Consider the following 12,825-nt stretch of genomic DNA (forward strand, 5'->3'; position numbering starts at 1 on the left):
CCCGAAGGCCCCCCTTTCAGTGCGGCCCCGAGGCGCCTGATCAGATTCAGGCCTCTTCAGGCCTCACTCTATTTGGAGTAGCCCACGCCTCAGTTTTGGGGCCCACAACTCCACATCACCCGTTCCTGTGTCTACGGTGGCCATTCTTCCGAGCTGGCCCTCAGGCAGAGGGCTGTCCTTCGCGTCAGAAACGCGACAGCGGCGTCGGCGGGGTCCTTCCGGGCAGCGGGCGCAGGCGGTGCGGCGGCGTGGGCCGGAAGCGCGGTCGCCGTTGGGCTTGGAGGTTTTGGCTGAGCCGGAGGGAGGTGAGCTGACGGGGGTCAACGGCCTGGGAAAGTTGCTCCGGGTGGGATGGGAAATTAAGTAATGTCAGATCTGGAAGAGACTTTATATGCGATCTGCCTCTTTCACTTTACAAGTGAGTAAATTGAGGTGCGGAGCGGGAAAGGAATGAAAGCCCCCCCCCACACACACACACACACACACACATTCCAGGATTCCCTCAGTGTCGGCTATCCGTAAAACCCCTTCCCTAGGCAGGGGTCATTCTCTCACTGTTCAGTCCCCTCTCTCCGGTTCCATCTGTGCCATCTTCGCTCCTCTGCCAAGCTCCCTCCGTGCCTGCATTATAGCGGGAAGCTGCAGTGAGGTTTGGTACCTAAGGTTACTAGCTTTGTGCAACTGCAGGCAAGTCAGCTATCTTCTCTGCTTTGTCGGCGTCATTCATTCATTCATTCAACAACAACTACTTATTGAGGCCCTGTATTGTGTCAGGCACTTTTGTAAGTGAAATCAAATTAAGTCCTTGCTTAAATTGTAGTTAAGGAGCTGACTGAACCCATGGATGTATTTCAGCTAGTGATAAATGTTAATAATAATAAAACAGTGAATGTGGGGGTTGAAGAGTGTGTGTATAGGGGACTTTTATAGAGTTACAAGTGCAGGTTTCTCAGAAAACGTCACACTTTCATAGAGACTTGAGTGAAATGAAGGAACAAGGTATGAATATCCAAAGGAAGAGCATTTCACATTTCGAAGGAGAATGCGATAGCTTTTTGGAAGTGTAAAGAATCTCTATGCATATTGAAAGGTACCATAATAATTTACATTAGTTACTGGTTCTTGTAGCTCTTAATTCTCTATTTTATCTACAATCAGCACTCGACAGGGTGCATTGAGGGAGGTAGAGGGATTAACAGTGCAAGAAATAACAGTATCTTAAAATTAAATATTCCATTCACTTAATATTTAACAGTACCTACTTATGCAAGGTGTACTGGCAGGTACGCACAAGGAACACAGGGTTCCTGTATTCAAGAATAGCCAAAAAATAATGCTAGCTAACATTTATTGAGCCTGGGACTCTGATAAATTCTTTACACAGACTATTTTGTTTAATTCTCATAACCCTTCATGCAATGAAAGGATTCACATCCAAGTCTTTCAACTGTGGAGCCCAGGCCCTTAACCCATGCTCTGGTTTGCTGCATATTACTTACAAGCTGTAGAGCTGTTGGTGAGGGTAATTAGTACAGTTAACTACCATTCAAGACAGTTAAATGCTAGTAAAGGAGCAGAAGGCTATAGCAGCATAGGGGAGTGAGAAATTGAGAATGTGGAAAAGCTTGAAAGAGGTGGCATTTGAACTGTGCTTTGAATAGAATTTCAATAATTAAAGTGGAGAAACCCCACAAAAAACGTATTAATTAAAAAGAGAAAACAGATAACTTTACAATAGAAAAGTCTGGCAGACACTGCTGTAATCAGGTGGTTAAAGTAACATCACCACTAATGGGACAAATTAAAATCATGTACTCCCTGATAGAAGATGCACTAAAAAGAACACATCACTTCTGAGATATTCCTGCCAGAAATGCATAACCTTAATCAATCATTAGGAAACATCTGACAAACCCAAGTTAAGGGACATTCTACAAACTCACTAGCCTATAATCTTCAAAAGTTTTAAGTCATAAAAGTCAAGGAAAAACTGAGGAATTGTTCCAGAGTGAGAGAAACTAAATACACGGCAACTAAATGCAAACATGCAATCCTGGATTGGATCCTTTGCTATGCAGGACATTATTAGAACAACTTGTGAAACTTGGGGTCTGTGAATTAGGTGGTAGTAATGTGTCTGATTTTGATAGTTGTATTGTGATTTTGTAGGGGAATGTCCTTGTTTGTAGGAATGATACACACTAAAGCAGTAGTTGGCAAACCTTTCCTATAGTAAATATTTTAGGCTTTCTGGGCCATATGGGCTCAGTTGTAGCTACTTAATTCTGCTGGTACAGTGTGAAACCAGCCATAGATAATATAAATGATTGAGCGTGGCTGTGTTCCAATAAAGCTGTTTTTATAGACATTGAAACTTGATTTCATGTCATTAATTTTCCTATATCATGAAATAATGTTCTTTTGATTTTTCAACTATTTAAAAATGTAAAAGGCATTCTTAGCTTGAGGGCTTTATAAAATCAGGCAGCAGATAAATTTTTAAAATAAAATTAAAATCAGGCAGCAGGCCAGATTTGTCCACAGGCCATAATGTGCCAACTCCTGCAGTAAACTTTTAGGTGGTGATGATGCATTGTGTCAGTAACTTACTCTCAAATAATTTAGGAAAAAGAAAGTTATTTGTACTGTTTTTAAAATCTTCTGGTATTAAGTTATTAAAAAAATTTTTAGTATTAAAAGAATATGTAAGCAGAGACAATGAGAAAAAAGAGGAGGGGGAGCTGTCAGTAGGTTGGTGTAATTGGAGAGGAGATGTGTGAAGGGATACGGTCAACTCTAAGCCTAGACATGTGGGGCCATGTCGTGGAGGCCTTGATTACCTTCTCAGAATCTAACTCCTCTTCTTGAATTTTAGCATCATGGATACTGACTTGTATGATGAGTTTGGGAATTATATTGGACCAGAGCTAGATTCTGATGAAGATGATGATGAACTGGGCAGAGAGACCAAAGATCTTGATGAGGTAAGATAATATATTGCTTTTTTCTTCTCTCACTTTTAAAAAAACAACAAAACTTTTAGTATTAAAAGAATATGTAAGCAGAGACAATGAGAAGAAAGAGGAGGGGAAGCTGTCAGTATGGGAATCTCCTGTGCTCCCATAATACCTGTGTACATTATAATATAACTTAATTGGGGTCTCACACTGCCCCTAAGAAAACTTTGCTACCAAAGTTCCAAAAGGAAATATAAGGTAGTTACCTTTGCCAAGTGCAGCTGTACTGGGACCACCCTCATAAGCTCAGATTTTGAAAGATGAACAAAAACAATAGAGAAAGAAGGTACAGGTTCCTGTGCCTCCCTTCAGGAGAGCTATGGAAGATGAAGTCTGAGGCTTGCAAAAGACACCGAAGGTGGCTGTTATGATTTAGCAGAGTTCAGAACGAGGGGTAGGTGGGCCCCCTGCTCATCAGTGGAGGTGTGACATTAATAAAACAGCAGAGAAGCAAAACAAAAGTCCTGGCTGCCATCGGTAATCTCCATCATGGAAAATGTCTTTCGAATTAGATAAAAGTAGAAAGGAAAAAAACACTGGAAAAAGAAAACTGAAGCCATATAGGTGAGGTGGAAAAAGAGCATCTTGCGACTTTAGATGCATTCAAGTCTCCAGGCCCAGATGCATTAGGTCCTGGATAGGGGAGATCTTGCAGAGGTAAGCTGAAAGCCACTGTGGTCATCTTTAAGAAACTGGGACTGGCTGTGGTGCTAGAAAGGGAATCAGGGCCTGGTCGACATGGCTTAGCGGTTGAGCATTCATCTATGATCCAAGAGATCACATTTCGATTCCTGGTCAGGGCACATGCCCGAGTTGCGGGCTCAATCCCCAATAGGGGTCATGCAGGAGGCAGCCCCCTCAAATCAATAAAGTTTTTTTTTTTAAAGTGAATCAGAGTCTCATCAGGCTTTGTAAAGATGGAGATAAGGCACTGCATTTCAGAAACTACAGGCTAGTAAGTGTGGTATGTGTGCATGGTAAAAATTATGAAAGGAATTTTAAGACAGGCGACGTTGAACACTTAGGAAGCTCGTGTGAGTTTTAGATTTTTTATTTTATTTTTTAAATATATCTTTATTGGTTTCAGAGAGAGGAAGGGAGAGGGAGAAAGAGAGATAGAAACATCAATGACGAGAGAGTCATTGATTGGCTGCCTCCTGCACACCCCCCACTGGGAATTGAGCCTGAAAACCCAGACATGTGACCTGACAGAGAATCGAACCTTGATCTCCTGGATCTTAGATCTATGCTCAACCGATGAGCCATGCCCAGCCAGGCATAATTAACCTATATATATATAATTTTTTATTTCATTCTCATACCTGTTACCACAGTAATTGCTCTAATGTACGTATGCTTTTTTATTTGTGTGAGTTGCAAAATGTGTAGTTACATTGTGCACATGTGTTAATTTAAGTAAATGGAATCATATTATCTGCATCATTCTGTTTCTTACTTTTGCCCACTCAGCGTGTGATGAGGGATGCATTTTAGGATCCATCTCTGTTGCTGTGTGTATGGCTAGTCTATGGCATCTGACTGATGCTCAGTTTTCCCTGTGTGTTAGTGATGGGGACCAAATAACCTGCCATCAGCCTTCCCTCAACACAAATAATACTGCAGCGAATAGTCTCACTTTATGCATCATGTGAAAATTTCTTTGTGTTATATTCCCAAAAGCAGAGTTGCTGATCATAGGATCATATATATACTTAATGTGTTTATACTTTGTTAATGTGTTTATACTAAGTACTGTCAAATTACACTTCAGCATGGCTGCACTAGTTCATGTTCCTAGCAGACTAAGAGTTCCTATAACCTCCTAGTCCACATGGGATGCACAAATTTTTTAAAACTTCTTTATTGAAGGCACATAACAGTAGGAGATGCATAAGATTTTGATAATGGAGACAGGAAAGAAGGCAGGGCATTCTGGAAAAGAATATAGTGAGCAGGGGCCCAGAGATTGTGTGTTAAGAGGAAGTGATTTCTCCTCCTGATTTCTGAAGCACAGCTGCTGGAGGATGGCTGTGGGTGTGAAGCAGAAGGGGAGGGGCCAGACTATAGAAGGCCTTGAATGGCGAACCAGGAATAAGGGGTGACATGATCAAAGCAAGACGCTGGCACTGTTCCTTTAGTGAAGGGAGTGTTGACAGGCCTGCAGAAGTTCATCACAATGAAAGGACGCAGGGATGTAGATTTGGGCCAGTGCTTGAATGTGGGGCAGGGAGAGAATGAGGGGAGCTGGATGACCAGATGAACACTGAAGCTGTCATGCATGGGAAGTCATTGCTCTTAACTCATGTAATGTCAGCTATTGAGCAGGAAAAGTGTGTGCCTCTTACAGCCTCTCTTTCTTTTAGATGGATGACGACGAAGATGACGATGATGTAGGCGATCATGATGAAGATCACCCTGGGATGGAGGTGGTGCTGCATGAGGACAAAAAGTACTACCCCACAGCTGAAGAGGTGTATGGTCCTGAGGTGGAGACCATAGTTCAGGAGGAAGACACCCAGCCTCTGACAGGCAAGTCAGGAGGCACTGGGTTGTGTACGGTGACAGTAAAACTAGAACTCTTCATTTCACAGCATTCAGCAATCTTGAGAGTTCTGGATTGAGATTCCGTTAACCCTGTTTTAATATTCAGTAAAACTCATAGCTTTTTCCTAAGGAAATAAGAGTTACTTATTTATCTAATATCTATTTAGGTGCTTGAAGACTCCCATCCAAATAATCTCAACTCCTTTAACCAGTCCTCATGATGCTTATTTTCTAAGTAGTTGCATTTTATAAATGCAAGGAGAGTTTTTGAAGTGACATTGACCTCAACCTATATCCGGTCCCTCTCCCTTTCTCCCACAAAATGAAGTTCAGGCTCAGTCCAAAATTCAACATCCTTTACTGTTTGTGTGAAACAGCAGTCTCAGAACTTTCTCAACATCTGAGTGATTCTTGAGAATAACATAAATTGATATCATGTATCAGACATTCTGAAAGCTCAGCCTAATGGGATAGAGCTCTGTATTTTTATGTTTTCTGCCTACCTGCACATCACTACTTTTTTTTTTCTCTAGAACCCATTATTAAACCAGTGAAAACCAAGAAATTTACTCTGATGGAGCAGACGTTACCTGTCACAGTGTATGAAATGGAGTAAGTTATAAATAAGGTCTCTCAGCCTCTCTTCATGAATAGTGTAGGTTCGTTTTTTTCATGGGGATGTAGGAGGTGGTTTGTGTTTGAAATAGCCAGTGAATTGCAAAAGCAAAATCTCTCCCTACAATTTGTCAAGATTTCCTTTCAGTTTATCTGGTTTCTGGGATATTTAGTTTCATTCTTAACTTTTCTCTTGGCTGTCATTCATATCTCAGCTGTTTTCTCTTCTTCCAAATTTTTAGTTTGGTATTGAAAGCCAGCCTTTCAGACAGTGAGTACTAAGTAGTATAATTGTCATTGGGCTACCAGAGCCTATTTTGACTCAGCAAAATTGCTAAATATTTTGGAAACATGATTCTATTTTGAAAAGAAGGGTACAGGTAGGTAGATATACAGGTGGGGCAAAAGTAGGTTTATAGTTGTGAGGACACGAAACAGTTTATTTATATTTTGTTATTATTATTTACTGATTATTGTATTATTTTCTGTGCGAACAACTATAAACCTACTTTTGTCGAACCCTGTATGTATAGAATAATTTAGACTCTTCAGTCTGTTTTTGAAAATATTTAAGTTGATGAAATGCACTGGTATGGCCCTCATATATTAAAGTGCTTGTGACTCAATATTCGATAATGAAACCTTTTTTAACCATGTTGTCATCTCATATGTCCAAGAGTGTGGTCCCTTATCAAATGTTCAGTTCACCTACCATCATTTAGGCATTTTTGAAGCAATTTTTCAGTTATCTTCAGAACTCACTTCATGTTCCTTTCTGTTCTCAATGGTGATGTTTTAAAATCTCCTGTCTTTGAAAGCAGACTTGATATTTTTGAAGAGCCAGTCATGTGAAGGCTACTTACCGTGAGTAATGTGGGTGCTAAGCAAGAAAAACAGTGCTGATTTTGGTAAAGATGAAAGTTCTCTGCTCAGCATTGTTAATGAGATGGCATTTTTTTATTAACTAGCTCTGATGACAGTTTCAAAAGAAAAGCTCCCAAAGTTATTTTAAGTCCCCTTAGCATCAAAGGAATAAACGATAGCATTTAGCCTGACGATTTTGAAAGGGACAGTACTTGTGTATGTGTGTTAGTTCTGGTATTCGTTTTTGTTTTGTTTTTTCCTTTTTAAATCTCATTATTATACTGTTGAAATCCTCATGACATTTCATGGACTGCGTCACCCTCATGGAGAAGTCTATTCCATTCCCAAAGCCAGAACTGTATAGATGTAGAAATTCCCATCTGCCCCTAAGCACTCTCTTGTTGGTCTGAAAGTTGATCCTGAACAACTAAAAATACCTAAGACACTTTTGCACCCCTTCCCATTTGAAAACTTCCAAATTTCCTTTTCTCTTTTCCTTCTTCCTTTCAGTTTCCTGGCAGATCTGATGGATAACTCGGAGCTCATCAGAAATGTGACCCTTTGCGGCCATCTCCATCATGGCAAGGTGAGAGAGCTTTTAGCTACTTGGAAGAGGGTTTCTCTTCATTCCTGCTCATTTTTTCAGCCCTCAGAGTCACAGGTTGGGATTTGAGCCCACAAGGCTGGAAATCCTGACTCTGGGGGCCTCCATGCTTATTGCAAAAGCTCTAAAATTCTAGCTTTTCCTAAGCAGCATGTGGAGCCTGTTAGTAAGCCACTTGCATGCTTGAGCCCTGTGTCTACAGCTGGACAGAAAAGGGAAAATTGAGCCTTACTCTGATTTTATACAAGCATCCCTGGGGATGCTTGTCCAAGAAAGATTGCATCTTTCATTTGAAAATAATCCTGTGGCTTCAGTGTTAATTTTTTGCTGTCCCATAATCCTCCTTGTTTTCTTCCCCCTCTCCTTATCCCTAAATGATGTGGTGTATTGGGAGCTGGGGGAAGGATAAAATAGATTTTCCTCTGTGGTTGGCAGGTCTTAACATTCTCTTTCCTTTCAGACTTGTTTTGTAGATTGTTTAATAGAGCAGACTCACCCGGAAATCAGAAAGCGCTATGACCAAGATGTAAGTAGAAATTCTGTTGAGGATTTAGGGTGAAGCATTCAGAATATACAGAGTGTGTCTCTCTCCTTCCCCTTCCTTTAGCCTTCCCACTCATTGTAAATAATGACACCTACAAAGTGCTCTTTATGATTGTAATCTCTATTAATTGCTTTAAAGAAAATAATTGCAACTTTCTCGGAAGCATAAAGAATATTAATCTGCAGTAGTTTTGGATGATCTATTGGGCACTTGGGATCCCATCTCTGTTCTGATATATCCTGACTTTTATAGCCTGTTCTTTCCTGTCATAATATTAAAAGCTTCTTCTGTAAATCTAATACAATTGCACTTTGTTGTTTGTGTGATACATTTACATGCCTGTGAATGAGGCCAATTGTGGCTGCAAGTCTCAGTGCAATAAGTTATTCAGTCTCTGCCCGATTGACTGTTTTGACATATGGGGGTTCCATGAAAGCTGAATATGTTTCCTTTACCAAAGAATTTGGTGATTTGGTGCATTTGATATAATTTAGCTCTCCAGCCCTACCTGGTCTTCAGTGGCCACCCCCACCCTCCCAAAACACACACATTGAGGAACAGTTTCCATCTGTGAAGGCTCTGGTCTCATTGTCTGGAATTTCTGTAGGGACACCCTGCTCTTTTCAGCCTATCCTCCTGAGGTAGAAACCTTGAGTTGGGAGGTGGTGAGGGAAAGTGATTGATGATTTGTGTGGGAGAGGAATCTGAATTCATTTGGTAACAACAGTTTATTTTTTTCAGCTGTGCTACACTGACATCCTCTTCACAGAGCAAGAGGTAAGTGTGCCTTGGGAAATCCAACTGTTGCCCACACCAGACCCAGCAAGAGCTTTATAGGGAGTATAGGGAGCCTTTATGATAACACTTTGGTCCATGCCGCAACCCTTCTCTCACTCCCGCCACTTTATCTCCCTGCTTCTACCAGTCATCCCATGATCTGTAACTTGAAAGAGCTGGGTAGGCAAGCTGTAGGGTAAAGGGGGGGAACCCTTCTGTCCTTGACTGGGTTTAATGTGGCCTAATGGGGCAAATACTAAGAGGTGATGTGTACATTTATGTTATAAGTTATGCAGAAGCACAACATGATGCTTTAAATGACATCATGCTTAAAATCTGTAAGATGACTTCCATATGATGATGCCTTTTTAGGAGTAGCTTCTCTCTTTTATTCTTTTATATAAAGCTTTTTTATTATTTTTAGAGACAGAGAAACATCAATCGGCTGCCTCCTGCATGCCCCTTACCAGGGATCTAGCCCACAACCCAGGCATGTGCCCTGACCAGGAATCCAACTGGTGACTTCTTGGTCCATGGATTGATGCTCAACCACTGAGCCACACTAGCCAGGCACTGCTGTTGTTTCTTAATATATTTATTTGACTAGAGTTTAATAATTACTCCCTGTTAAAGCTGTTATTATTTTTTTTTATCCTAAAATGCCCCCAGATTGTTTCTTTTTACTTACCTGAAGCTTGGCTATTGTTTTTGTTTCCAGTGCATGAGGAGAAGACTTTTAGGGCCCTGGATTCTCCATTAAGGTTTAATATTGCTTTGCTTGCTTGCTCATTTTTAGTTTTACTTTTTTTGTGTGTTTGAAGAAAACCCCTCCAAAAATGCTGTTTAACATTAAGATACTTCATCTTCAAGGTCATTCTGGTTGGATGCTTAGATACAAATCATATCCACTACAAAGAGAGAAGTCAATGTAATTTATTAGCAACTGGCAAGCCAAGAGCAGAATGAACCCGTCTTGCATAGGAAGAAACCTTGAACACTCTCATTTTGTGACTTTCAGAGAGGTGTTGGCATCAAAAGCACTCCTGTGACAGTGGTTTTGCCAGATACCAAAGGAAAATCTTACCTCTTCAATATCATGGACACGCCAGGTAGGACATTCTTTGGCCCTATCTCCTTTGTTTCTTACTAGTTAATTGGCAAGCTCTGTGCTCCAGGCCTTTCATTTTGTTCCTCTCTTTACTCTTCTCTAGGATATTTAAATTTTAGGGAATCTCATTCATTTATTCACTTGGGCCTGTGTCAGGCCCCATGCTAGACACTATGGTAACAAAGATAAGTCAGGCATGGTTCCCTGCCTCAGGCACTCCCAATCTTTTGAAGGAGACTATGGGAGAAGCACACCAACTGCTTGCTGGTGGACACACAGGTTACCATGGGAGCAGCATGCCTTGCCCTATAGCTGACTTTTTATCTTTTGGCAAAGACCAAGTGTGGCAGATTTTTAAGTAGGAAAATTTGAATCTTTACAGATTGGCCTTCCTTGCCCAATACCCTCATACCTGTCAGCCCTGCCCCCCACCAGCATCTTGCCAGATGCTGTCTCCCATGTTCCAGGTCCTCCTTTGCCTTTTCTCCTGCCTCCAAATTATCTTCTGTCCCACAGAACTCTGCTTACTGCTGATTAGACTAAGCTGGTATGTGAATGTGAATATGTTATACCCTCCTAGGTCAAACACTTCCTTCTTTTTGTTTTTTTGTTTGTTTGGGGTTTTGTTTTGTTTTGTTTTGTTTTAAATCCTCACCCCCGGAGTGAGGATATTTTTTTCCATTGATTTTTGAGAGTAGATGGAAGGGGAGAGGGTATTTTAGAGAGAGAGAGAAAAACATCGATGTGACACAGATACACCAATTGGTTGCCTCCCACACATGCCCTGACTGGGGGGCGGATCAGACCTGCAACCCAGTTATGTGCCCTTGACTGGGAATCGAACCCTCGACCCTCCGGTGCACAGGCCGATACTCTAGCCACTGAGCCACACCGGCCAGGGCCACTTCCTTCTTTTTGTTTGGGGATCTCTTGTATAAAAGTTTAATCCAAGGATGTGACTCTAATGGTGGAATTTTATATACTGCAGGGAGCTGTGGGGAGAAGGGAAAGGGATACTGGGACTTCACATGCTTTATAGTACCCCTCAGACCATCTACTAGTTACTGTGCCTTATCCTGCCACCGTACAAGTGGCAGCTTAGTTGGTGACTTAGTTGGTATTTGCTTTACAGGACATGTGAATTTTTCTGATGAGGTCACGGCTGGCTTGCGCATCTCAGATGGAGTGGTCCTTTTCATCGATGCTGCCGAGGGTGTGAGTCTGGGCCCCTCCTCCCCATTAGGTTTGCCCCACACAGTACCCAGAGCACTGAGCAAGATGGGAGCCAGAGAACATGAGAGTCTGTGGGATTAGGGCTCACATTTGCTCTAAAACGAAGGCAACAAATGAAGGTCAAAGTTAGTTCTCAATGTGAGTTCCTCACCCCCTGCCCAGTGAAGCTCAAAATGATTGATAAGACCCATTGCCATTCAGAAAACACAAAGATAAAATGACAAATAAAAGGGAAGGTGGAGAGTATATTTGTATAAGTGGATTTTAAATATTAATGAGTTTTCTAATCTCAAGAGAGATTGGAGGCCCAGCGTGTCTTATATTTATTTCTTTTTTTAAAATTTCTCTTTATTGATTTCAGAGAGAGGAAGGGAGGGAGAGAGAGAGTTAAAACATCAATGATGGGAGTCATTGACTGGCTGCCTCCTGCAGGTCCCCCATCGGGGATCGAGCCTGCAACCCAGGCTTGTGTCCTGACCGGGAATTGAACCAAGGTCTCCTGGATCCTAGGTCGATGCTCAGCTGCTGAGCCATGCGGGACAGCTGTCTGTCTTTTATATTTCTAAATTGAAAGATGAGGTAATTTGGCTAACCTCATTCATGTTGTCATTAGTGAGATAGCCAGCAGAGGGAGCCAGAATTGCCTTTTTAAAATTGACTTTGTTTTGGAATAATTTCAGACTTACTGAAAAGTTGCAGGTACAAAGAACTCACCCTCATTTGCTTTGTCATTCTTTCTGTACATATACACACATACTCACACACATGTGTATGTTCTTCCCTTGAACCATTTGAAAGTAAAATATTTCAGAATGTATTTCCTAAGAACAAAGACATTCACTTACATAACCATAGTACAGTTACCAAAATCAGGGACTTTAACATTGATACACTGTTATTATATAGATCTTTTTCTACAGAACTTAGTCTCACTAGCTGTCCCGGTAATGTCGTTTATAGTATTTTTTCCTAATCCAGGACGCTGCATAGCATTTAGTCTTCATGTATCTTTAATTTCTTTTAATTGGTTGGAACTGTTCTTTTATCTTTCTTGGCATTTTATGACATTGGCATATAGCATATATACCGTTTATTTTGTAGACTGTCTATTTGGGTTTGTCTAATGTTTCCTCGTGATTATGTTTAGGTTATTTTTAGCAGGAATACTACATAAGTATAGCTGTGTTCTTATTACTCCATCTTCTCAGGAGGTCCATGATGTCAGCTTATCCCATTGGTGATGTTAACATTGATCACTAGTTAAGGCAGGTCTGTCAGCTTTCTTCGGTGTAAAGTTACCATATTTCCCCCTGTGTAATAATTTGTGGGGGATATCTTGAGTCTGTTATATATTCTATTCCTTATCCAACTTTACCTACAATTTTTATCATCTATTGATCATTCCTAGCTTGTTTCTATAATAGTTGCAAGTGGTGATCTTCTAACTCTTACTATTCCTTCTGTATTTATTGGTTGGAATTCTTTTGTAAGGAAAAGCCTTCCCTTCTCCCCCATTTGC

General features: G+C 41.0%; 1 protein-coding gene across 2 annotated transcripts in view; it reads left to right on the plus strand.

The window, feature by feature from the left end:
• The first annotated feature begins 253 nt into the window (after positions 1-253).
• The window catches only part of EFTUD2 (elongation factor Tu GTP binding domain containing 2), a 28,104-nt gene continuing 15,532 nt past the window's right edge, over positions 254-12,825 (plus strand). Inside the window, exons 1-9 of one of the 2 annotated variants that reach the window (XM_016202073.2) lie at positions 254-305; positions 2,876-2,984; positions 5,381-5,546; positions 6,095-6,173; positions 7,551-7,626; positions 8,105-8,170; positions 8,930-8,965; positions 9,984-10,074; positions 11,206-11,288. In XM_016202073.2, the coding sequence (XP_016057559.1) occupies positions 2,880-2,984; positions 5,381-5,546; positions 6,095-6,173; positions 7,551-7,626; positions 8,105-8,170; positions 8,930-8,965; positions 9,984-10,074; positions 11,206-11,288 (702 nt within the window). In that variant the 5' untranslated portion in view covers positions 254-305; positions 2,876-2,879. Of the gene's footprint in view, positions 306-575; positions 783-2,875; positions 2,985-5,380; positions 5,547-6,094; positions 6,174-7,550; positions 7,627-8,104; positions 8,171-8,929; positions 8,966-9,983; positions 10,075-11,205; positions 11,289-12,825 lie in introns of those variants that run through there. The other variant, XM_016202074.2, reaches the window with a different exon arrangement.

This window comes from Miniopterus natalensis, chromosome 17 (assembly GCF_054644295.1).
Source record: "Miniopterus natalensis isolate mMinNat1 chromosome 17, mMinNat1.hap1, whole genome shotgun sequence".
Lineage (NCBI taxonomy): Eukaryota > Metazoa > Chordata > Mammalia > Chiroptera > Miniopteridae > Miniopterus > Miniopterus natalensis.